Source organism: Rutidosis leptorrhynchoides, unplaced genomic scaffold, assembly GCF_046630445.1.
Source record: "Rutidosis leptorrhynchoides isolate AG116_Rl617_1_P2 unplaced genomic scaffold, CSIRO_AGI_Rlap_v1 contig142, whole genome shotgun sequence".
In the NCBI taxonomy this organism is placed as follows: Eukaryota; Viridiplantae; Streptophyta; class Magnoliopsida; order Asterales; family Asteraceae; genus Rutidosis; species Rutidosis leptorrhynchoides.
The window spans coordinates 1-25447 of NW_027266395.1; the positions used below are offsets into that span (position 1 = coordinate 1).

A 25447-nucleotide genomic window follows, 5' to 3' on the forward strand; every position below is an offset into this window, starting at 1 on the left:
TGAAGGCAGTAACGTATCCTCCTTTGAAAATCTTCATATTCATCATAGCTGTTAGTCATTAATCTACAATTTCAAGATTTATTTGAAGTTAATGCTAAATATCTCAAGTGCAATGGATACAATTTTTAACTTTCAAACAGGATAAGAGATAACTTGCATTATTTCCCAAAATAAAAATCCATCCCAAAAGTCACTCAACCAACAGATCTGGTTAGAATAACTTGCATTATTCAATTTAGCCTTTGAAACAAAATCACATAATCCAAATTCATTCAGAATATAATTTTATATCTTTTTCTCCTTTTATTTCAATATAGTCGATGTTTTGAATTTTAATGACATGTATAATTAATAGATGTAATGAGAATATTTTTTAAATAAAATATTTTTTAAGCCATGCATGTTGTTTTGTTCAATTTCGAAAAGTTTGAATTTTTTTTTTATATAAAAATTTCCTTGATATACCTAATTAATTACACATATCATTAAAATTCAAAACATCATTTATTTTGAAATGAAAATAGTAGTAATTGTTTTGTTTTGAATAAATCATTTACTTATTGTTAACCAATCAGTTAAAGAAAGGGAAGATTTTTGCGCTATTCTCCTAGTGAGTAGTGAAAAAAAGGGAATATGATGCCATCGAAATTCATCATGAGATAAAGATTCATGACTTTGTTTTTTACTTATTTATTTTATTATTTTGAAGTTTGTTTTCTAATTCTTGATACAATTTGAGATCGTAGATTTTATTACTAAAAGAAATTAACAAGTCAAATATTTAATTTCAAACAAAGTAAACTGAAAATGAAATAATCTATACTAATATAATAATAATATTCAATACAAAATTTACACTGTAGAATTACGATACCTAATACAATACTTAGTCAAATTTGATTATGAAACAAGGCTATGCAATGCATGGCTCCTTAAAACTAATTAAAATTTATTCACATCTCAAACAGTTACACACTTCATCAACTAAAGTCAAAGGAAAAGATAGATCCAACGGTTCATAAGTTCTGGTTTGGTGGACAACTAGTTATCTCCCTACACGTGTCATCGACCCAATAAAGACCAGCCAAAAATCTAATCTTTTAGTTAATTTATTTTATTTATTTTTTGTGTCGGAATCTCTTTCGATTGGGAGAGGCCATACTGTGTGTATGTCACCATCTATCTGCTGTCTAATGTTTCTCTCTCAAACTGGGAATTCCAAAACTGACTTATCTCTGTTTCCCAGTGTTATGAAATGAAACTTTGCTGCTTTAGAGATCCAAAACGTCACCGTTTGATGCTCACCTGAGAAAAAATCTTAAAGCTGCTTGCTAGCTCTGTCCACCTCTGTTGCATAATATACAAGACCCATTTGCCACTTAACGGTAATTTGGTTACCATTTCAAGCTTTGGGTGCATTCAAAATTTAGTCTTTAGATTGAATTTACTTTGATTTGATTTATTATTAGCTACCCGAGTTCATTTTGCTTGTATGATTTGTTAAAGCTAATGTAGATCAAGTATATTTTTGCAATAGATTCTGAGTTACTTCACGGGGCACTGGTGAAAATTAAGAAAGTTTGAAACTTTAATGGCTGCGAAAATATGTTTAGTATGAATATTGGCTGCTGTTGTGAAGCTCCTGATAAGATTAGGCGAAGAAAGTTGGAATCGATTTGATGCGTTTCGAGCTGATTAGGATATTTTGTTAGTTAGTTTGTGCAAGGTACTGGATTGGTTGTAATGGCTTCCATTAGAAGAAGTTTGTCTCCGATTCCTAGACCTGGAATTTTACTGAATAGGGAAGCATGTTCGGTTTCTTCTCCCCTATCAAAAACTTCGTCTTGTACAGACAAAGACAACATTAGTGATCCACCATCTGGAGGTGGATTGCTGTCTTCACTATTTGGTAATGTAGATTCACAAGCTTTTGTACTCAGTGTTTTCTCGACAAGATCTTCTAGGGAGAGGTCAAAACCTATGGGAAAACTTTGGAGGAGAGCACTTTTCCATTTCTCTATTTGTTTTGTTGTTGGGGTTTTCATTGGGATTACCCCTTTCGTGTCGATGAATAATACTTCATCCATGAATCTTATTTCGAAGCAACAAGCTCTTTCCTTTGAGATGTCTCGTACGGATATTGGAAATGTAACCTACGGGGATGTTGTTGAGAACAATGTTTCTTTGGATCTACCACCAATGAAACTGGAATCCGTCGATGAGATTTTTGCTAGAAGTTCCTATGATAACCAGTCTTTTCTCGATTTGGAGACTCGAAAGCTTTTGATAATTGTGACCCCAACATATAATAGACCAGTTCAAGCTGACTATTTGAAGCGTTTAGCCCACACGTTAAAGTTGGTCCCACCTCCTCTATTGTGGATAGTGGTAGAAATGGTCTCCCAATCTGAGGAAACAGCTGACATCCTTCGGAAAACTGGAGTCATGTACAGGCATCTTGTTTGCGATACAAAGAATTTGACTGGCGTTAAAGATAGAAAAGTAGACCAGAGGAATATGGCATTATCTCATATTGAGAAACACCATCTTGATGGAATTGTCTACTTTGCCGATGATGACAACATTTACTCAGCCGATCTTTTCAAGCAAATGAGAGAGATCAGGTATTTCACTTGGTTATTAAATTTTTTTCCTTACTAAACTTGCTTTCTTTGGAAGAAGATCACAAAATGCAAATAAAAACTATAAAGAAGTGACTCCTAAAGTAAAATCCAAACCTGAGGTAGTCTGTTTAATACAACTATGAGTGATAATTGTATGTATTCATCCTTTTCATTGTTGTGAGTTGTAGGAGATTTGGGACGTGGCCAGTGGGTCAATTATTAGGAGACAAAAGTAGAGCCATTTGGGATGGCCCGGTTTGTAATGGAACCGAAGTTATTGGATGGCACTTGAATGGATTGAGTAGGAGATACCAGAGATTTCGGAGATTCCATGCTGAAATGTCAGGATTTGCATTCAATAGTACTATTCTTTGGGATCCAAAGAGATGGCGTCGACCGACTCTTGAACCGATTCGGCAGCTTGACACACTCAAAGATAGAATCCAAGTTAGTGTTCCTTATTTTTGCTCTTAACTTTTTTCTCATCCATTTTTGTCACAAACTTTGTTTAAAAGTTACTATTACAGCCATCCATGATCCATACATGATATATCCATATATGTTTTAACTTGATAGAACAAACTATATAGAATGGTTGACTGACGCCACATATTTGATTTTGCAGACCAGTGCATTTATTGAACAGCTAGTGGAAGATGAAAACCAAATGGAAGGTCTATTGTCAGGTTGCTCGAGAATTTTGGTTTGGCATGTAGACCTAGAATCATCTGATTCAGCCTACCCTAACAATTGGGTCCTGAAGAGTAATCTCAATGCCGTAATCCCTCTTTCCTAAGATTCCTGGAAACAGAGGACATAATTAGGGAAAGTAGGTTTCTGATTTCCTGTCTTAATTTCTTTACCGACAATGATTTCTAAAGTAGAAGAAAATCAATCAAGATTGTGCTATGATTCTTTTAGGTAACCACGAAGCATGTTGCTTGTGACAAAAGACAACTCGTTCGTGCAAATTACAGGCTCTTAAAGTACACCATCTTCTCTTAGGCAGGCTTGCGGATTTATTAAGAGGCAAAAATGTAAACATTTTTGTCTGTACAGTAGCGATTTGAGCCCATAACAACTGTTTTTCAGTGTCAAATTTTTAAGGAATCGATGGTAAAAAGTGAAAACCATCTTTCCTTTCGTGTGATTCGAGAAGTGTATCTGTCATTTTTGTCCTTTAGCTTTTATATGATGCAGATTTTAGCTGAAATCAATTTTGAGTATTTTACTTCATATTGCAACACCCATTTGGATGTTAATTGTAAAGCAGTGAAATTGAGGAGGTTGTTTTGTAAGTTCGACAGGTGAATATGTCAATTCTGGTTCGACAATTATGAATATATATTAAAATTAAAAAAATGGTGATGTTATCAAATTATCTCGACCAGAGACTTTAACCAAACCAATACCCCGGACCGTAGTGGCCCATTTTTGGGAACAAGTCAGATTCAATCATGAATCATCTTGCATCTGTAATCCTGTGTTCGACCTTTCTAATGTTTTTATCCACCCTTTATTTCCTTACCAGACCAAAACATGTATGAATCTGACTTGTTTACAACCCATCTGATGCTAGGAAATGTCGTAGACATACCGGAACGTTCACAGCTGAAAATCTCGAGTTTCAACGAAAAATACTTGAAAGGTCTGGTCTGGTCTTAGTGAGTCGACTTATCTTTTTGAGGCTGTCTTGAGAGTTTCGCGAAATCCCTCTCGTGTGCTACTGGTGGATAAATCTTTCCTCGGACTAGTTCATGGGCCGGGTAATGGAACCGAATCAAATCAAATCGACACCAAAATTGAAAATCTGACAAAATTTTGCGGCCATTTAAACAAACAGTATGGCCCCGGAGTTTTAAGAAAATTCTATAAACTCAGTCGTGAATTCATTTCTGTCTCCTTTCTTGACCACTCTGATATGAAACAAATACATAATATATATTTTCTGTGTCTCTTTTAGTGCCAAAAGTCGATATGTCCGAGTGGTTAAGGAGACAGATTCGAAATCTGTTGGGTTTTGCCTGCGCAGGTTCGAATCCTGCTGTCGACGACCTTTGAACCTTTTTTCTATTAGAAGAAACCTGGACTTTGTTTTTGCTAACTAATTCAAATGGCTTTCAAGTTTTAATCTTTCTTCAACAATGTATATTCTGCCACTTAAGAAGGATGGAAAGTTTAGAATGAGTGCACTTCACTTCATTCCTTCTCTTTAAAATCATCTCTTCAATCAACAAATCTCTCTATTATCTCCAAAATTGAAAAAGAAAAGATGATACCAAACTTGGATCTAATCCTGGTTTCACTTCTCTACGGTTCATTCATATCTTTTGCAATTCTCATTCTTGTATTTGTGGTCATGAATGTCCTCTTATTAACATTTTCTCTAACTATCTTCTCCATTGCTTTCTTTGATCTCAAAGATGGACTCTCTCTTCTCCTCCATCATTATTCAACATTCGTGGAGGCTAATGTAAAGCTCGGTTTTGCGTTGATTCTCTGTACGGCGATCCGTCATAGCATTGACTTTGTCTCGACTTCGCGACAATCTTTTAAACGTCTAAAAATCAAGGTTCAAGATCCCAAGACCAAATAATTGTATAAATATTCACATTTTTCCATCTATGGAAGCTGGAGCATTAACATTTGAATCGCCATTTGAATCGAATGCAGTTTTTTCTCTATTTAAGCAATTTCTTTTATTACTAAATGTGATAACACAATTTTATTGTTACGTCGTTAAAAGGATCTTTCTTCCTTCATGTTAATACTATGTTATTTATTGCTAATCTCAAGGTATATATGTACAACAATAGAAACAACGTCTTGAGTTCTTAACAAAGAAACATACTTATCGACTTCAAAACCCAAATGAACCCACGTCGGAGAGACAAATAACTGACAATCAAAGCTCATTAACTTGTCGGATTAAATGATGAGTTGACAACTTACCAAATTAGTCTAGTGAGTGGGTCTACTTAATTTCCTGAGCAAAAATTGAATTACGATTCCAGCCCGACGAATAGACATAATTAGAGCTTTCTTTCGACTTGGGGTTCTGCTCAGCCCGACGAATTAGTTCATACTTTCACTCCAATGGCTCCTGCATTCTACAGAAAAACTATTTTTTATCATTTGAGAAATAAAATCCAAAGCTTTATTTACAGAGTCCCTTCGAGGACATCCAATAAAGTATGTAGGGACTAGTGGGTGCTCATTTTTTTTCTTGGCCTTTTCTTTTTCTTGTTTTTGATGTTCCATCCACTAGTTGTCTTGTTCCTTTTTACTACACTTATTGTCTAGTTGTTCATTTGCCCTATCCAGAAAAAAATAATTAATGAAAATCATAGGCCAAAGCACAGTAATGAGTTTTGGCATCAACCAATAAAATATCTTCATATCGAGGGATCCATATCAAACCCATATGTTTGTAAAAGACATGCTTTTATTGGTGGATTGATTTATTTGAAAGGATAAATAATTGAGGTTCCTTTTCTTGCTTAATTAACTGAGAGGAGCAAGAGCTAATCTATCAAGCAAAACAGATCGATTAGTTTTCTTTCACGTTCGCAATCAAAACAAACCATTTGATATACTTATAAAAAATAAAATTAGATACTAATATATGTGATTTCACACAAACTAAAAAAATTACCATCACATAAGTTTATTTTTCAATATAATTATGGTTGTAGAGATTAAAAAGTCCCTAAAATTGCAACTAATAATAAAATGCATGAGGAGAATGCATGGGGACATGAGCGTGGAGATGGTGAAGTTGGTGAATTGAATACATGAGAGTATAATGGATAAACATAACTAATGTTCCTTAAATTTGTCAAAATTTACATATAATTTAGAACAAAAAATTATATTTATATTAGCATCTAATTTGGAACGGAGAGAGTAGTTAACTAATTCTCCCTCTTCGTCTCAAAATGCATCACCAAGTGTAAAAGATGCTTTGTCTTTTGTTCATATGCACAAAAGTATCTAATTTATAAAACAAATCATAGGATAGCTACTAAGTTTTAGCATCTTCTAATAAAATAATTTCATATATTATACTCCGTACCATACCCATGTGATTTTTAACGATTTCGTGCATTGTTTAATTAATAAAAGGATTAAATTTGTGCTTCTTTCTTGCTTAACACAGAGGAGCAAGAGCTATTGAAGCTTTGTGTCAATGAAGGACTCCACAGATCAAGTAAACATGCTGAAAGAAAGGCTTTTGGTGTCCCAAAATCAAAAGGGTGGTCTTAAAATATTGCCCTTCATCTTAGGTAAATATATGATTTATATATTCAGTCACCACTATTATGGGATTACAGTTAAATGGTTTTAGCTTTGGTGACTTGCTTGATATAAGTAGCATATGACTAGTCAAATTGAGCAAGTTTAACTTTAATGGGTTATTTTTTTTGACAGCAAATATGGGATTTGAGACGATGGCATACTATGCGATTCATGCAGATATGATTCTGTATTTGATGGGAGACTATGGACTGCTATTGTCAATGGGAACCAAGATTGTGTACATATGGTCTACTGCAACCTTAATCATGCCATTTTTCGGGGCCATTTTGTCAGATTGCTTCTTTGGTCGGTTTCCTATGATCGGCTTTGGATCCATCTCATTCCTTCTTGTACGTAATAACATCCTAGTCTTGTTTAAATATGAGTTGAGCCTGCTTTCAATATGATATGCCACCTGGAAAGATCTATGCATATATCTTAGATTGCATGTGACGATTATTGTGTTAGAATGGGGAGTTCAATGCATGAATTGGAATAATCAATCCAGAGCTTAATCTTCACTGGACAATATTTATTTAGTAATATTTTTATTTATTTCGGGCTGCGTATTTTTTTTATAAGTTTCCACTTCAATCTGTGGGAGGAGGCATGTGCGTGCCTTAACAATTAGGCCATGCCGTGGTTGGCACTAATACTGTACTAGCCAAGTTAAACTGGCAATCAATATAGTCATGGGCAAAATAAGATAATGGGAGGTAGAATCTGATGTGATAAAAAATGTTATGATGTTGCAGGGTACAGTCCTTGCTATGGTTAACGACCATGATGCCAGAACTAAGGCCTCAACAATGTGATGTTTCCATCAAAACCTGTGAAGCGGCAACATTCTACCAACTTTTTGTTCTATGTTCATCTCTAGTTTTAATCTCAGTTGGGAGCGGCGGCATTAAGTCATCTTTGCTAGCCTTTGGTTCAGACCAGATATATAGTACTGATTACTCAGAGACAGCATCATTTTCCTTAGATAAATACATTAGCCGGTACTACCAGGTGACGATGACTTCGATCCTTTTGGGACTCACTGGTGTTGTTTATGTTCAAGAACGGTTTGGATGGAAATTGGGTTTTGGAGTTTCTGTCGTTCTTCTGTTCTTTGCAGTACTCTCATTTTTCGGGCCGTCTCCACTTTATGTGAAGTTAAAAGCAAGGAAAGGCATGTTCGTTGGGTTAGGACGAGTGATTCTCTATTCATTTAGAAACAGAAATCTTAAGTTACCATCCGACGACAAGGATGGATTTTACAATGCGAAAAAGGGATCACACCTCACTATACCAAGCACTAAACTAAGGTAACCATTAACATAGCCTAAGTTGAAGAGTTTTTGCTGTCGAATTGTCTCACATTTACCATGATTCAAGACTTCAAAAAATTTTACTTCAACCTGTGACTCTAGATTTCTAAACAAGGCTTGCATCATTACAAACCACGATCAATACTTTACTCCGGAAAAGATTGTTATGGATCCAAGTAGACTTTGCACGGTAGATCAAGTGGAGGAACTAAAAGCATTGATAAAAGTTGTTCCAATTTTGTCAGCATCATTCATCTTTTATTCAACGCTTAGTCAGGCCTCTATTGAAGTTGTGCTGGTGAGCTGCATTACTGGTTTTTTTATTTCCTCAATTCTAGGATTTGGGGCTTCTTTGCTGTGTTTTTAACAACAAAAGAAGCGGGCTCTTTGGCTCATTCACACTTCTCTTATTATCTTATTTTGCAGTTAAAGACCATGGACAGGCACCTCACACCCAACTTTGAAATTCCAGCAGGCTCTTTCGGCTCATTCACACTTCTCTTCTCCATAACTTGGCTTGCTCTGTACGATCACATAATCCTTCCCTTAGCATCTAAAATCTTGGGAAGACCAGTAAGTCTCAGCATTAAAACAAAAGTAGGGATCGGTCTTCTATGCTCTTCCTTGTCTATGGCTTCAGCAGCATTCATAGAGAGCCTCCGAAGAAAAGCAGCAATTCAGGAAGGTTTAGCTGACAAACCTTTTGCTGTTGTCAATATTTCCGTATTTTGGCTTCTGCCAAAGGAGTTATTTGGTGGCATAGGCAATGCATTTGCTATGATCGGACTGACTGAATTCTTTATTAAAGAGTTACCCAAAAGCATGTCTAGTATTGCATCGGTCCTCCCTGCTATAGGGATGGGAATGGGGCCATTGTTATTGACCTCCATATTTAGCGCTGTCAACAACATCACTGGAAAAGGAGGGAAGGATAGCTGGGTGTCAACAAACATCAACAAGGCTCATTTTGATTACTTCTTTTGGCTTCTAAGCATTTTATGTTTAATCAATTTTGTGTATTATATTTTTTGTTGTAAGGCTTATGGTCCTTGTGTTGATGAAGATGTAAAAGTTAGGGATGAGGAGGAAGCCATAAAACACTACTAAATAAGTTAATTTGTATGTACTTCTCCGTTCTGTTAATACTATAAACATCAACACAGTGTTGTTGATATGGTGCAATAATTCTTCATATCTGACCGAGGAAGAGCTTTGCTTGGATAAAATGAAGAAACGTGCATCGCACGCGCAAAAGAAAATAGCGGTTTGGTTGAAAAAGCAGTACGCCGGCAGAGCTAAAATTGAAATTTCTAACCGCAAAAGAACAGAACATAACAGAGCCGACGACTGGCCGGAGCTCGGTTGTAGTTCTTCTCAGCCCAACGAAGCATTTATTGTATGATCGAGCCATTCTAAAGTATATAGTGGATGCTGATCATTCAAAAATTAATAGTATTAGTATTATTAGACTTGGCTCAAGCCAAGTGCTAATGAAACTGATGGAACTTACTTGAACGACAAGTAACTAACGGCTGTGAATCTAAGTGGGGCTGCTTATATGACTCGTGCTAATATAGGTGTTATATATATGCCATCCCGAGCTAAATTTTGCTCCAGCTTGTGCAGCCTTTCCACATGAGGATGTTGGCCTCACAGGCCAAAATTTTAGGCTACAAGCTATTTAAGTCCGATCCATTCTAAAGTATATATTTATTTAATGTAGTAAGTACAATAATTAAGCTGTAAATTAAGTAATCAATTAAAGAAATTATATTAGCACAAAGCTAATAATGGAGAATAAAATATTTTATGAAACCCATATTTCTTTTAGCGATTTCTTTTTATGTTAATGAGAATCATTGACTTTTCGATGTTTGATAAATATATCGTTTCAGACTGATCAATTCTTATCGTAAAGAAGTAATCTAAAGTTCTACTTGCACCGGGAGAGATCAACAAATGCGTATTGTTCATCGCCATTTAACAGCTTTCTCTCTCTTCGACTCCGTAGACCGTAGGTGGTTCGGTGCTGCTATTAAATAACTCCGTTGCGAATGGTGGTGCTAACAACGTGAATCAGTACTTTCAAGTTGTTATTAATTATTAACTCATATCAATAAAGTTTCTTTGTTTTTCTGAATATCTTCATTCAATATTAAAGTATTTAGTGGCTTCTCTTGTTGTCTTTTTTCATTTGCCCTATATTATATCTAGCGGAAATCATAATTAAATATGAAGATATGAGATACAATACTAATTCTGACGCATTAAAATAACTAACTTATCAAACAAATCATAAGACAGCTAATGAGTTATAGCATCTTCCAATAAATCATTTCTTATTTTATATTCCATATAAAAAACCCATGTGTTCTTAAAGGTTTGCTTTTGTTGGTTGATTGATTAAAAAGGATTGAAAACTAGGCTTCCTTCCATATTAATTCACACGGAGGAGCAAGAGCTAATTGAAGATTTTTTCATGGAATTTTTTCTCGAAATTTCTTCATGTCCAGTCCAGGTAGAACGAACCTGAAGTAAATAAAAACGTACTTTCGATGCTGCAGGGAACAATATTGCTCTGGTTAAAGACCATGATTCCGTAACTAAGGCCTCAACAATGTGATGAATCCTCCCAAACCTGCAACATTTTGCCAACTTTTAGTTGTATGCTGTTCATTATTTTTAATCTCAGTTGGGTGTGGTGGCATTAAGTCATCTTTATTAGCCTTTGGTGTTGATCAATTCGATAGTACCGATAACTCAGAGAGAGCTTCATTGTCCCTAGATAAATACATTAGCCGGTACTACCAGGTGATGTTGATTTCGAACTTTGTGGGACTCAGTGGTGTTGTATATGTTCAAGAACGGTTTGGATGGAAATTGGGGTTTGGAATTTCTATCATTCTTCTCTTCTTTGCAGTACTCTCATTTTTTGCCGCGTCTCCTCTTTATGTGATGCTAAAAGCAAAAAAAAGGCCTTTTTGCCGGTATAGGACAAGTGATTGTGGTTTCTTTTAAAAACAGAAATCTAAAGTTACCATCAGATGACATGGATGGATTTTACAATGCCAAAGAGGATCACCCCTCACTATACCAAGCACAAAACTAAGGTACTTAATTAAGTATAGCCTAATTTGAAATTTTTTTAATGTCAATTATCTCATTCACCATGACTCTAAAATTTGATTTAACCTATAATGTCTTTAGATTTCTAAACAAGTCATGCATCATTTCGAATGCCAAACAAGACTTTAGTTTAGATAAGAATGTTTTAGAGCCAAGTAGAGTTTGCACGGTAGATCAAGTGGAGGAACTAAAAGCATTGATCAAAGTTGCTCCAATTTTGTCAACATCATTCATCTTCTATTCAGCTATTAGCCAGTCCTCTATTGAAGTCGTCCTGGTGAGCTGCCAACCTTGAAGCTCTTGCTTGTTTTTCTCACTCCACTCTATGATTTAATTGATTATCCCTTCTTTTAGGTGAAGACCATGGAAAGGCACCTTACACCCAACTTTGAAATTCCAGCGGGCTTTTTTACCTCACTCCCACTTCTCTTCTCCATAATTTGGCTTGCTCTCTATGATCACCTAATCATTCCCTTGGCATCGAAAATCTTGGGCAGACCTGTAAGTATCAGCATTAAAACAAGACTAGGAATTGGTCTTCTGTCCCCCTCCTTGGCTATGGCCTTAGCAGCCGTCGTAGAGAGCCTCCGAAGAAAAGCTGCAATTCAGGAAGGCTTTGCTGACAAACTTCTTGCAGTTGTCAACATTTCCGCTTCCTGGCTTCTGCCAAAGTTCTTACTCAGTGGCATAGGCAATGCATTTATTATGATCGGACTTGCTGAGTTCTTTCTCAAAGAGTTACCCAAAAGCATGTCTAGTGTTGCATCAGTCATCCCTACAATAGGAGTGGGAATGGGGCCATTGTTATTGACCTTCATATTTAGCATGATCGATTACGTCACTGGGAAAGGAGGGAAGGATAGCTGGGTGTCAACGAACGTCAATAAGGCACATTTCGATTACTTCTTTTGGCTTCTAAGCATTTTAAGTTTGATCAATTTTGTGTATTTTTTAATTTGTTGCAAGGCTTATGGTCCTTGTATTGGTGATCAAGATGTAAAAGATAGGGATGAGGAGAAAGCCATAAAACACTAATGAAAATTTGTACGTATTTCCCCGTTATGTTAATAAACTGGATAATCTCACCGCCGGCACTCCCTGATTAGCATATTTCCCTCATCTGGCAAATTAATTGAGAGTTTTTTTTTTTTTTTGAAGTTATTTTTAATTGAGAGTTTATGATCATGTTTACTGACAAGAGGACCACATGAAAGCAGACAGATATATGAGGACCAAATGGTGAAATTTCTAAAAGCAACATCGAGAACCGATCTTCAAAATTGTGAGAGGGTTATTGTTCGTGGCAACCTTTATGATGTTTCTGCATCAAAGAATTTGAACGAAAGTGTCTAAAATGGTGTATTTTAATTAGGGTTTGACTGACGAGGTTGCAATCGTTTTGGGGATTTTCTGGTTAAGTCGATTCAGGAAAAATTAAGCACACGGTTGGATTCGCAACGATGAGACGAGTTCCATGGTACCTTTTAATTTGAGGTCAAGGAATTTGCACTGGAAAAGTTCACATTTCATATCAAGTTTTCTCTGTTTAAAGTTCCGGAATAATAGCATTTTTCCTACCTCAAGATTCAAATTTTTAATAAGTTCGTATCTCGAAAGCTAATAAAATTATATTCGTCCGTTAAATTTTTCTAATAAAATCATATTTTCGTCAAAAAATTGCTTACGTGGTAGCAAATATTCTGTCAAGTGTGCACAGTCAGTGTCACGTAAGCGACATGTCACCTGCTTACTCAGCAAAAATGAGAAAGGTTGAAGATGATGACGTGTCATTTTTGCTGAATAAGCAGGTGACATGTCGTTTACGTGACACTGATTGTACATACTTGACACTGATTGTACATACTTGTCATTTTTGCTGAGTAAGCAGGTGACATGTCGCTTACGTGGCACTGACTGTGCACACTTGACAGAATATTTGCTGCCACGTAGACAACTTAGATAATTATTCTATCCAACATATACAAATAATATGTATGACACATAATAAAAATATAAGTAATTTTTATAATTCAGAGTCTATTTACAATACCAATAATAATAAATCGTTGTTAACTTAATCCTCCGTCGTTGCCTGTAGTCTCGTTATCCACTCCTTTTGTATTTTTTTAGTTGATGTTTTAAGGTGTTTTGGTAATATCAATGACATTATTTTCAAGAAAAATTTTATATTTATATTTATATTTATTTTACTATTTTATTATTTTTCTTTTTTATTTAAATAATATCTTCACTTTTTTTTTAGTGGAAAGAAAGAGAAAGAGTAATTATGTAAACTTTCAATTATTTAAAGACAAAAAAATTCTTTAAAATCGTCATCTATTTATATAAATAATTATTATCTAAACCTCAAAAATAATTTCTAAATCATATTAATTAATTAGGTTAGACTTCATTGTTTTATTACATTGTTCTTTATTTCTCGGCCAAATGTTTTATTATCTCACTTTACAATATTTATCTCATTAACTTACTATAAAATTTTACCTATATTTAATTTCATATTTATAAAACCTAATTTAATATATGTGAAAGCTTAAGTCTACATATAAATAAATTTAAAAAGCAATATAATTTTTCTTGGGAAGATAACTTAAATAAAATATTTGAATTGAATTAATTGATGAACTATCAAAAAAAAAAAAAACAACTTTAGATCTTTGCTCATTCCATGTTTTCTAAATACTATATTTTAAAATGGAACCTATTTTCATGTAGAACTTTGAAATTTAATTTATCTACCATTTGGGGTATTGGCTAGAGATAGTACAGGACTTTGTATTGCTGCTATATCTGGGAGACTTGGAAGACAAGAAAATGCAATACAAGCTGAGGCAGTGGCTGCTCTCAAGGGCATTGACTTGGCTATATCAATGGGACCTAAACGGATCATTTTGGAAGGGGATTGTAAGAATCTTATAATGGAACTGCAGAAGGATGGACGGAGTTTCTCAACTTGTGGAAACATAATTAGTGAAATCAAGCATAAAGCAGGAACTTTCTTTGATTCATATTATTTTAGTTTTGTTAAAAGAGATGGCAACAAACCGGCTCATAGCTTATCTCATTTGATTTCAATCGTTTCATTAGTTTCATTTTATTTTAATAACTTACCACGTCATGTGGCGAACCTCGTCCATTTGGACTCGTTTTTCAGTTTAATGGAAAAGCTCTTTGAATTTAAAAAAAGAAAAGAAAATTTATCTACCATTTCCCTGCCGACAATACAGTGAACAAAATTTTTTCAAAGACAGTCACCACTCTCCCGTTCAAAACTTCATTTCAACTAATGTCATGCATGCCACCCCACTTGTACTGATAAAAAATTTAAAACCAAATTTATAGAATATGGAGACAAATTAAAAACTATGGGGTATGGAGAGACATAGCTACAGTTAATTTATTAAACATGTCAGAGAAATAAACCTACTGCCAGACTAGCTTATCATCAAAAAAAAAAAAAAAAAACCGCAAGACTAGCTAGATTTTTAACCTCTCTCCACATGACTTCATCATCTTCCAATAAAATAACTTTCATATTTTATACTCCATATCCCAATTCCCAACCCATGTGTCTAACGAGATTTGGTTGATGGATTTAAAAGGATTACAAATTGTGCCAATGAAGATTTAAAGATACTGAAGTCAAAATCAGAGAAAGTCAAAAGAGTCAAAAGATCCTTCTTCCCTGTTCGTCTTCTCCTCATCTGCTCACCACAAATTCAACAGTGTCAATAGAGGACTCAACAGATCGACCAAGTAAACATGCTGGAAGATAGGCTTTTGGTGTCGCAAAATCAAAAGGGTGGCCTAAGAACCTTGCCATTCATCTTAGGTAAAGTACCATTTGTGTAAAAAATTCAATCACAGATTGTTAGTGTTATGGAATTACAATAATGGTCTTAATTACAATAATGTTCTTAGGTAAAGTACCAATGTAAGCATATATAGATTAAGTTTAACTAGCATGTTGGTGGTTATTTTTTTTACAGGAAATGGGGCATTTGAGAAAATAGCATACTCTGCACTTATGGCAGATATGATTCTATACCTGACGAGAGAATATGGACTTTCATTGTCAATAGGAGCCAAGATTGTCTACATATTAACTACTTTAACCTCTACAATGCAATTTTTTGGGCCATTTTGTCAGATTGCTTCTATGGTCGGTTTCCGGTGATTGCCTTTGGATCCATCTCAGTCCTTGTGGTATGTTTCACCTTCATCATTAGAATTTTGGGACGGAGGTTGTAATATTGTTCCAGAAATAAATAAAATTGTTTCCATGCTGCAGGGTACAATCTTGCTCTGGTTAACGACTATGATTCCAGAATTAAGGCCTCAACAATGTGATGTTTCCAATTCCACCAAAACCTGCGAAGCGGCGACATTCTATCAACTTCTAGTTATATGTTCTTCACTGTTTTTAGTCTCAGTCGGGAGCGGTGGCATTGAGTCATCTTCATTAGCCTTTGGCGCCAATCAATTATATAGCAATATTCATAACCCAGAAACATCATCACTTTCCTTAGATAAATACATTAGCATGTACTTCCAGGTGACCTTGCCAGCTGTCTTTGTGGGAGGCACTGGTGTTGTATATGTTCAAGAACATCTTGGATGGAAATTAGGCTATGGAATTTCTGTCTTGGATGGAAATTAGGCTATGGAATTTCTGTCATTCTTCTGCTCTTTGCAGTACTCTCAATTTTCGTGGCATCTCCACTTTATGTGAAGCTAAAAGGAACGAAAGGCATGTTTGGTGGGTTAGCACGAGTGATTTTGGTTTCGTTCAAACACAGAAAACTTAAGTTACCATCAGACAACATGGATGGATTTTATAATGCCAAAGAGGGATCACTTCTCACCAAACCAAGCAGTAAACTAAGGTATCTACTTAAGTATAGCCTAAGTTAAAAAGTCTTTACCGACACATTATCTCACAGGTTCACCATACTGATATAAAATTTACTTGAACCTGTCTTTAGATTTCTAAACAAGTCTTGCATCCTTACAAGCGCCCAACAAGACTTAAGCTTAGATAAGATAGCTTCAGAACCTTGCACGGTAGATCAAGTGGAGGAACTAAAAGCATTGATCAAAATTACTCCAATTTTGTCAACGTCATTCCTACTCTATTCAGCTTTTAGTCAGGGCTCTATTGAAGTCGTCCTGGTGAGCTGCATACCTTGATGTTCTTACTTCTTTCTTTTCTTTTCGTTGTGGTTGTTGTTATTATCAGTGATGCATATAGTCTCTAGAATGTGAATTTGTCATATTGCAGGTGAAAACAATGGACAGGCACATTACACCCAACTTTGAAATTCCAGCAGGCTCTATCAGCTCATTCGGACTTATCTTCTCCATAACTTGCTTGTTGTTCTCTGATTCACATAATCATTCCCTTAGCATCAAAAATCTCGAGAAGACCGGTAAGTCTCAGCATTAAAACGAGAATGGGCATTGGTCTTCTGTGCTCCTCCTTGGCCATGGCTGCAGCAGCAATCGTCGAAAGCCTCCGAAGAAAAGCTGCAATTCAGGAAGGTTTTACTGAGAAACCTCATGCAGATGTTGACATTTCCGTATTCTGGCTTCTGCCAAAGCTCATGCTTGCTAGCATTGGCAATGCATTCTCTATGATCGCAACGACTGAACTCTTTATCAAAGAGTTGCCCAAAAGCATGTCTAGTATTGCATCAGTCTCCTTTCAGTAGGAATGGGAGTGGGGCCTTTGTTATCGACCTTCATATTGAGCACGGTCGACGACATCACCGGAAAAGGAGGGAAGGATAGCTGGGTGTCAACGAACATCAACAAGGCTCATTGTGATTACTTCTTTTGGATTCTAAGCATTTTATGTTTAATCAATTTTGTGTATTTTATTTTTTGTTGCAAGGCTTATGGTCCTTTTGTTGGTGATCAAGATGTAAAAGATAGGGATGAGAAACAAGCCATAAAACACTGAATAAGTTTGTTCGTATTCTCTGTTATGTTAATGAAATAAACACCCATGGTTCGGTAGTTAAACAATTAGAGTTGTGCATCCTACTATTATATTTCATCTGACTTTCATGTGGAGCTAAAAATAATATCAGAGTTTTTTTGGCCGAATATCTCAAATTGATTTTAGTTCCAATAAGATCATACAAAAGTTAAGCACACAGTTGGATTCGCAATGAAGAAACGAGTTCGATGTAAGCTTTTTAACTTGCTCCTGGACAAATTGTGAAAGGCACTTTGGAGATGTTAGGAAGGTGGAGTTGATGTAATAGGTGCAGTTTGTTGCGTCTGAGTTTGTTCTTAGTTTTAAGTTGTAATCGTTTTTTCCTGGTTCAATAAAGTAAATATGCACCCAAAAAAAAAAATACAATCTATCGGACAAGTCCGCTCCCTTAAGTCGAACCGCCTTTGGCTCACGCCCTGATTGGTAGGCACGTCTTTAACTTGCTTAATCGTCAAAGGCCTTAATAGACTAGAATCAAGGAGCCATATCAATTCTCATAATATGTATTCTAAAGTATTTAGAAATGATATTAGCGCGCAAAAGCTAATGCGAATCTACATACTACATATACTTCATACTCCATCTGAAACTCATGTTTCTTTTTGCGACTTATTTATGTAAACTCCATTAGCAATTTGTTTATTTTAATGAGAATAATCAACTTTTCGAGGTTTAATGAGAATAGCTTCGGTCTGATCGATTCCAATGGAAATGAAGAATTGAAATTCAACTTAATTGCATCTATACTTTTAATCAATAAATGATTCGGTGGTGGTTCTGTGCTGGTATTAAATAATTCCGTCGCCAATGGCGGTGCTAAACGTGAATATCAGTACTTAATTTCAAGTTGTTACTAACTCATATAATTAAAGTATTTTAACTTCAAAAATAATATGTCATTAAAGAATTTAGTGAGTGCTCTAGTTGTCTTGTACATTTGCACAATCTAGCAAAAATTAATTAATACTTGACTAATTTCTTGAACGAATCATAAGTTAAATCAACTTCCAATAAAATAACTTTCATATTTTAAAATCCATATCAAAACCCATGTGTCTTGCAATATTTGCTTTCGTTGGTTGATGGATTTAAAAGGATTAAAAAATTGTGCTTACTTTCTTGTTTAAAAGAGAGGGGAACAAGAGCTAATGAAGCTTGTGACAATGGAGGACTCCACAGCCACAGGCCAAGTAAACATGCTCGAAGAAAGGCTTTTGGTGTCCCAAAATCAAAACGGTGGTCTTAAAACCTTGCCATTCATCTTAGGTAAAGTACCCTTCATGTAAAAAATATCCTTCTTAATTTTTTTATGTTAACAATCGATTTCATTGCATATCAATAGCGGCTACATCAAACAAACAAGGTGGTAATTGGTCTTGAGTCTCTTGACCATTCATCTTTAGATTAGCGATTGAATGGACAAGACGATTACTCCCTCTTGGGCTGAATACAAAAGAGAGCCAAAAGTTATAATCCTGTAGATTAAATTTATGTTCAAAGGGATTACAATACTTAAATGGTCTTAGGTTTGGTGACATACTAATGATGAAGAATATTAATTAAGTCAATTTTAACTTTGTATATTTGGTGGCAGCAAATTGGGCATTTGAGACGTCGGCATACTGTGCGCTTATGGCAGATATGATTCTATACTTGATGGGAGCCTATGGATTGCCATTGTCAATGGGAACCAAGATTGTCTTCATATTCTCTACTGCAACCTCTACCATGCAATTTTTTGGGGCCATTTTGTCAGATTCCTTATTTGGCCGGTTTCCTATGATTGCCTTTGGATCCATCTCAATTCTTGTGGTATGTCTCTTTTTTTATCATTAGAAAGTTCATTGCAGTTTTGACCATTCACCATATATTGATGAGGGTGTTCATGATCATCATAATTTCTATTAATCCAAGGGTCGAGAAAAGATTAAATTTATAATTCCAGGGGTAAATAAAAACATTTTCATGCTGCAGGGTACAATTTTGCTCTGGTTAACGACCATGCTTCCCGATCTAAGGCCTCAACCATGTGATATTTCCAATTCCACCAAAACTTGCGAAGCAGCGACATTCTACCAACTTTCTGTTATATGTTCTTCGTTATTATTAATCTCAGTTGGGAGAGGTGGCATTGAGTCATCTTCATTAGCCTTTGGTGCTGATCAATTATATAGCAAGATTCATAACTCAGAAAGAGCATCACTTTCATTTGATAAATACATCAGCCGGTACTTTCAGGTGAACTTGCCAGCGGTGATTGTGGGAGGCACTGTTGTTGTATATGTTCAAGAACAGCTTGGATGGAAATTAGGTTATAAAATTTCTGTCATTCTTCTGCTCTTCGCAGTACTCTCAATTTTCGTGGCATCTCCACTTTATGTGAAGCTAAAAGCACGGAAAGGCATGTTTTCTGAGTTAGCAGGAGTTATTGTGGTTTCGTTCAAACACAGAAATCTTAAGTTACCATCAGAAGACATGGATGGGTTTTATAATGCCAAAGAGGAATCACCTCTCACTATACCAAGCAATAAACTAAGGTATCTAATTAAGTATAGCCTATATTTTTTTGCAGGTTCACCATACTCTATAATTTGCTTAAACCTGTCTTTAGATTTCTAAACAAGTCTTGCATCCTTACAAGAGCCCAACAAAACTTAAGCTCAGATAAGATAGTTTCAGAACCTTGCACGGTAGATCAAGTGGAGGATCTAAAGGCATTGATCAAATTTCTCCAATTTTGTCAACATCATTCATACTCTATTCAACTTTTAGTCAGGGCTCTATTGAAGTCATCCTGGTGAGCTGCATACCTTGAACCTGTTTCTTTTCCTTTTGTTGTGGCTGTCGTTATCAGTGTCTCAGTGATCCATATAGTCTCGAGAATATGATTTTTTCGTCATGCAGGTGAAGACCATGGACAGGCACATCACACCCAACTTTGAAATTCCAGCAGGCGCTTTCGGCTTTGTCGGACCTCTCTTCGCCATGGCTTGGCTTGTGTAGGAAACCGGTGAGTCGATTCCCTGTTTTGTTCACTTCTGTGCGGCACTCACAGTTTTGCGAAACGAAGCTTCTTGGAAGCATTTCATCAAACAACTTGTAGGCATAGATGATAGCTTGCTTCCCAAGACATCTTACTAGCTCTATATTCTGCCTCTCAAGCTCACAAACCATACTGATACAAACTACAATCCTTCAAGTACTAACCACATTCAGCTAAAACAGTTTTTTTTAATCTATCAGGGTCATACTTTCTTCACAGAGACATTTTGTCAAACAGTTTGTATGCATGACTTTCTTCACGTCCAAGTTAACATGTTTTCTTCATAATGCATCCATAGACAATACTTCTCATGACTCTATTAATTAAGAAATACCAGCACCACAATCTAATATAAATTCGTTCTAATCAAACCATACAAACCAGAATTCTCAATCAAAAGATGCAAAATAACACACTAACAATCTATCCTATAAGTGCAATTCTAATTAAACTTTGCTAGGTGATACTTAAACCTCAATAGATAACTAGTTTTTGATTGATTTGAGACGACTTCAGGACTTGTTGCACTTGATTTTCACGTTAGAAAAGTGATTCCAAGAGGGCTGGCATTTTGTCGAACAGCTGCTGGGCATGAACGAATCTTGAGCTTTAAGTCACCTTTAGCAACTAGCTGACTTCCTCTCATTCTCTATTTTGTAGCTCAAGCATCCACAAGATGATTTACCATTTCACATTGAGAACTTAACAAATGACCAAAAAGGCTTAAAAGTGAAATAAAGTCCCTAATGAAATCGAGCTTTCTGGTTTTAATAAAACTTGAGATAGTGTGATGTATGGCGTGATTGGAGTTTGACAAGGGTGGTAAGATAATACTCTAGCTAAGATTATTAGAAAATACACTACACTAATTTATTCAAGACATGAAATAAAAAGCACAAAAAGCTTTAGAAATCTACATTTTGCAAGACTAAAGGCTTCAAATTTTTTTATGGTAATCGGGTTACAGGTTTTGCAATGGTAATCGGGTTAAACAATTAGAGTTGTTTAACTACCAAACCATTGGTGTTTATTTCAAAACCACATTCAGCTAAAACCTGTAACCCGATTACCAACAGGCTTTTTTATAGCCAAAACAAGAACACTACACACACTCTCTCTTTAGGACCAATCACATATTTTACTTGCAATTTCCAAATTAAAAATTGAGAAAGTAAAACTTGGGCACCACTCCTTTGATCTCCACCGTTCACCAGATTTTGTACACCCAGCTTTTCTGCAGATTGTCACCCAGGTCCCTGACGAATTTGTTTTCTACAAAAGAGTCCTCAAAATTTTCTGGTTTAGCAAAAATGTCTTCCTTTCAGATTTTTATGAATCATGGAATTAATCTTTCAACAGCTCCTCCTTAATTTCATGATTCATAAACCATTGTAGTCCAGAAAACTTTTGTACCTTCAAGTCCCTGAAAAAATTCAGGTTTGCAATTTGGTCCTCATATTTTTCTTTCCAAAAACAGAGCTTTAACCATTGTCGCTTCATTCTTTAATCGCAAAACTATCCAAACCAACAGCTTGTTCTCTATGATCACATAATCATTCCTTAGCATCAAAAATCTCGAGCAGACAGGTAACTCTCAGCATTAAAACAAGAATCGGGATTGGTCTTCTGTGCTTCTCCTTGGCTATGGCCGCAGCAGCAATCGTTAAAAGCATCCGAAGAAAAGCTGCAACTCAGGAAGGCTTTGCTGAGAAACCTCTTGCAGTGGTCAACATTTCTGTTTTCTGGCTTCTGCCAAAGCTCATAATTTCTAGCGTAGCCAATGCATTCACTATGACCGGACTGATTGAATTCTTCGTCAAAGAGTTACCCAAAAGCATGTCTACTATTGCATCCGTGCTCCCTGCAATAGGAATGGGAGTGGGGCCTTTGTTATTGACCTTCATATTTAGCACGGTGGACGACATCACCAGAAAAGGAGGGAGGATAGCTGGGTGTCAACAAACATCAACAAGGCTCATTTTGATTACTTCTTTTGGCTTTTAAGCCTTTTATGTTTAATCAATTTTGTGTATTTTTTTTTTTTTTGTTAAGGCTTATGGTCCTTGTGTTGGTGAAGACGTAAAAGCTAAGGATGAGGAGCAAGCCATAAAACACTGATCAAGTTTGTGCGTATGCTCTGTCATGTTAATGAAATAAACACCAATGGTTTGGTAGTTAAACAATTAGAGTTGTGCATCCTACAATAATATATCAGAGCTTTTTTGGCCGAATATCTCAAATTGATTATAATTCCAATAAGGTCATACAAAATATAGTTATTAGTATCCATTTGATTCTGCTAGATTAGATTGTATACATTTTCGTAGGCTGTTCAGATTGGGTTGTTATCTGAGCCTAGACTTGAAGATTCCTTAATCCGATACATAGTATTTTTTTTTTATATACGCCATATCAATAGCTTCAGAGTAGCTAGAGCTATATATAATGAAGTTAGGTGTCGATTACAGTCTCCACAAACCAAGTAATTATGCTGAAAGAAAAGCTTTTGTCGACCCAAAATCAAAAGGGTGGTTTTAGAACCTTACCATTCATCATGGGTAGGTAAATACTATCTACGCAATTTTTTTTATCATAAATATATTTCAATTCAAATCTGGTTTGAATTACAGTTTAATTGTAATGGAAGACACAAAAAGGTTCGATCTTTGGCCATTTATTTAAATGTGATGAAAGTTTTAACTTTGAGTTTTTTTCGGGGTTTGATTTTGACAGCAAATGGGGCATTTGAGAGCTTGACATACTATGGGATTACGCCAGATATGGTTTTGTATTTGACTAGAGATTACGGACTGCCATTGTCAATGGCAACCAAGATTGTCTACTTATGGTCAACTGCAACCTATATCATGCCATTTTTGGGGGCTATAATGTCAGATTGTTTCTTTGGCCTGTTTCGGATGATTGGCTTTGGATCCATCTCATGCCTTTTGGTATGTCTCATCTTTATCAATGGTTTACAGTTCATTTTCAGATACTTTTCCTCAATTTATTTATACTCTCTTTTGCAGGGTATGGTTTTGCTCTGGTTAACAACCATGATTCCGGAATTAAGGCCGCCGCTTTGCGATGTTCCCGGCGAAACCTGCAAATCTGTTACATTCTACCAACTAGTTGTCGTATGCGCTACATTTTTCTTGATGTCAGTGTAGGCATCGAAATTATGACAATCAACAAAATAATGACACGCCATTCTAGGTTGAAAATTAGCCCTAGGACAAGGCATGAAAATGGTAGCCCTAATTCTTAGGGTTCCGACGTCGCAAGAATCAAGTCAATCGATGGTCTGAAACTCAAGATATAATCGTTATACGAAAATGATGCAATATGAAAGCAATGACTTAAATGCACGAAATTTATGAAGAGAAGGACTGAAGCATGATAAAATCGAACATTGAGGACAAAACCGCACTAAGTGCTAAACTTTATAAAACTTACGTCCAAAGTAAATCAATGCATGACAAGCTTATAAGTTTTTTTAGAAGATTGCATCAAATATCTTAATATTCTCCAATTTAATAGGAGATTTCAAGTCAATTGGTGGAAAAGAGAAAATAATTAAAGCAAATATATATGTTCAAGAATATTGTCACATTGAAATGAAAGATAATATTTCATAATTTAAATACACGTTGAAAAAATAGGAAATAATATAATTACGTGTGAAGCAGAAGTGTTACTACCTCTGGAGTTAGGAAGAAGCTGCGGAATCATAAAAACTTGCCAAATAGAGAGGAAATGTCAACATTATGTGAACATTGTGTGATCATCACGCATAAAAGAAAAAGGAAAGTGTATTCAGGTCCAAACCTCCTCAACACTATAAATAGGGGTCTCCTCCCCATAATTCAATGGATAGAAAAATATGGAGAAGGTTTGAGCAAGGAGCCAAAGCAAGAAGACGCCGTCTCGCTGTCGGGATTCCGCCGCCTCGCATAAAGCACAAAGGCACAAGCGAAAAATCGCAGACGAAGAAGAAGACGAAGTTAGCTAACGAAGATTAAAGGAATAAATTAAATTAATTTATTGAAATTACTAATAAAAATTGCTATTTCAATTATTTGTATTCCAGATATTGCGTTCGCATTTTTTTCGTGTCTACAGTCAGTTAGGAGTGGTGGCATGAAATCATCATCCTTAGCCTTTGGTGCTGACCAACTATATAATAGTACTGAACGAGAATCATTTTCCTTAGATGAGTACATTAGCTGGTATTACCAGCTGACTCTTGTTCGATCTTTGTCGCATTCAGTGGCCTCGTATATGTTCAGGAATATTTTGGATGGAAACTGGGTTTTGGAATTCCTGTTGTTCTTGTGTTCTTATCGACATTCATGTTTTTCATGGCCTCTCCACATTACGTCAAGCCAAAAGCATGAGTAATTATAACTTCTTTCAAAAACAGGGATATTTCATATGACATGGCTGGATGGTACAATTCAGAAGATGGATCACATCTCACAATTCCAAGCAATGAACTAAGGTATCAATTTAAAAATGTCAAATCTAAGTTGAAATTCTTTTTTCTATCAAATAGTCTTGATTTTTATTTTATAACGGCATGAATTGTTTTTCTGGTTCGATTGGTTCGGTTCGATTCACCAATATCAGTTTGGTTCGACATGGTTATATTGAAGAAAATCACGCCATATTGTGTTGGCATCTTTGACATATAGCTGATTTTCCTTTTAGTGGATGCTCCACTTCTCAAACAGGAAACAAAGATATTCCTAATATCTTTGTCTTTAAGGTGATTTGATTGAGAATCAAGAAAAGAAACCCTACTTCTCCAAGTATAATAGAAATTGGCAGCCCTCTTTTATGCTTGTTCTTTTCACCGTTTTGATACAAGGAGGTAGAATACAATGTTACGTTGAAGACTTTCACGAGGTACATCCAGTCTTCTTGTTAGGGTTATATGCACTGATTAGTTTCACTAATCTGTTCAACAAGGAACATTGTAATAGTGAGTTGTTTGAGAAAAGAATCCTATAGTTATATG

General features: G+C 35.6%; 4 protein-coding genes, 1 non-coding gene and 1 pseudogene across 5 annotated transcripts; all 6 read left to right on the top strand.

Annotated features, from left to right (window-relative positions):
* The first annotated feature begins 1743 nt into the window (after positions 1–1743).
* Positions 1744–3420, top strand: LOC139881336 (probable beta-1,4-xylosyltransferase IRX9H). The gene is made up of 3 exons (XM_071865826.1): positions 1744–2624; positions 2813–3071; positions 3250–3420. Exons 1-3 carry the CDS (start codon positions 1744–1746, stop codon positions 3418–3420), a joined length of 1311 nt encoding a protein of 436 aa, XP_071721927.1.
* Positions 3421–4595: 1175 nt separating this feature from the next.
* On the top strand, positions 4596–4677 carry TRNAS-CGA (transfer RNA serine (anticodon CGA)). Its single transcript has one exon. It is a non-coding gene; the product is annotated as a tRNA-Ser (tRNA).
* A 2136-nt stretch (positions 4678–6813) lies between these two features.
* Positions 6814–9343, top strand: LOC139881335 (protein NRT1/ PTR FAMILY 1.2-like). The gene is made up of 6 exons (XM_071865825.1): positions 6814–6910; positions 7056–7212; positions 7679–8233; positions 8339–8534; positions 8663–9175; positions 9275–9343. Exons 1-6 carry the CDS (start codon positions 6814–6816, stop codon positions 9341–9343), a joined length of 1587 nt encoding a protein of 528 aa, XP_071721926.1.
* Positions 9344–9461: 118 nt separating this feature from the next.
* Positions 9462–12397, top strand: LOC139881328 (protein NRT1/ PTR FAMILY 1.2-like). Its single transcript, XM_071865822.1, has 4 exons — positions 9462–9597; positions 10929–11223; positions 11444–11639; positions 11717–12397. Exons 1-4 carry the CDS (start codon positions 9462–9464, stop codon positions 12395–12397), a joined length of 1308 nt encoding a protein of 435 aa, XP_071721923.1.
* A 701-nt stretch (positions 12398–13098) lies between these two features.
* On the top strand, positions 13099–17345 carry LOC139881329 (protein NRT1/ PTR FAMILY 1.2-like; annotated as a pseudogene).
* Positions 17346–18532: 1187 nt separating this feature from the next.
* LOC139881330 (protein NRT1/ PTR FAMILY 1.1-like) lies at positions 18533–20387 on the top strand. The gene is made up of 5 exons (XM_071865823.1): positions 18533–18650; positions 18979–19196; positions 19359–19921; positions 20079–20181; positions 20289–20387. Exons 1-5 carry the CDS (start codon positions 18533–18535, stop codon positions 20385–20387), a joined length of 1101 nt encoding a protein of 366 aa, XP_071721924.1.
* The last annotated feature ends 5060 nt before the right edge of the window (positions 20388–25447 follow it).

What these genes read in the sequence shown, in the direction of transcription:
- LOC139881335 (XM_071865825.1), top strand. Translation starts at nt 6,814, where the DNA reads ATGAAGGACTCCACAGATCAAGTAAACATGCTGAAAGAAAGGCTTTTG. An exon ending in ATACCAAGCACTAAACTAAG is followed by an intron (nt 8,234 to 8,338) that starts GTAACCATTAAC and finishes CTGTGACTCTAG; the next exon opens with ATTTCTAAACAAGGCTTGCA. An exon ending in AAGGAGGGAAGGATAGCTGG is followed by an intron (nt 9,176 to 9,274) that starts GTGTCAACAAAC and finishes TTTTGTTGTAAG; the next exon opens with GCTTATGGTCCTTGTGTTGA.
- LOC139881328 (XM_071865822.1), top strand. Translation starts at nt 9,462, where the DNA reads ATGAAGAAACGTGCATCGCACGCGCAAAAGAAAATAGCGGTTTGGTTG. An exon ending in CGACGACTGGCCGGAGCTCG is followed by an intron (nt 9,598 to 10,928) that starts GTTGTAGTTCTT and finishes TTTTAATCTCAG; the next exon opens with TTGGGTGTGGTGGCATTAAG. An exon ending in CCTCTATTGAAGTCGTCCTG is followed by an intron (nt 11,640 to 11,716) that starts GTGAGCTGCCAA and finishes CCCTTCTTTTAG; the next exon opens with GTGAAGACCATGGAAAGGCA.
- LOC139881330 (XM_071865823.1), top strand. Translation starts at nt 18,533, where the DNA reads ATGAAGCTTGTGACAATGGAGGACTCCACAGCCACAGGCCAAGTAAAC. An exon ending in GATCCATCTCAATTCTTGTG is followed by an intron (nt 19,197 to 19,358) that starts GTATGTCTCTTT and finishes TTCATGCTGCAG; the next exon opens with GGTACAATTTTGCTCTGGTT. An exon ending in ATACCAAGCAATAAACTAAG is followed by an intron (nt 19,922 to 20,078) that starts GTATCTAATTAA and finishes CTTGCACGGTAG; the next exon opens with ATCAAGTGGAGGATCTAAAG.
- LOC139881336 (XM_071865826.1), top strand. Translation starts at nt 1,744, where the DNA reads ATGGCTTCCATTAGAAGAAGTTTGTCTCCGATTCCTAGACCTGGAATT. An exon ending in AAGCAAATGAGAGAGATCAG is followed by an intron (nt 2,625 to 2,812) that starts GTATTTCACTTG and finishes TGTGAGTTGTAG; the next exon opens with GAGATTTGGGACGTGGCCAG. An exon ending in CACTCAAAGATAGAATCCAA is followed by an intron (nt 3,072 to 3,249) that starts GTTAGTGTTCCT and finishes TTGATTTTGCAG; the next exon opens with ACCAGTGCATTTATTGAACA.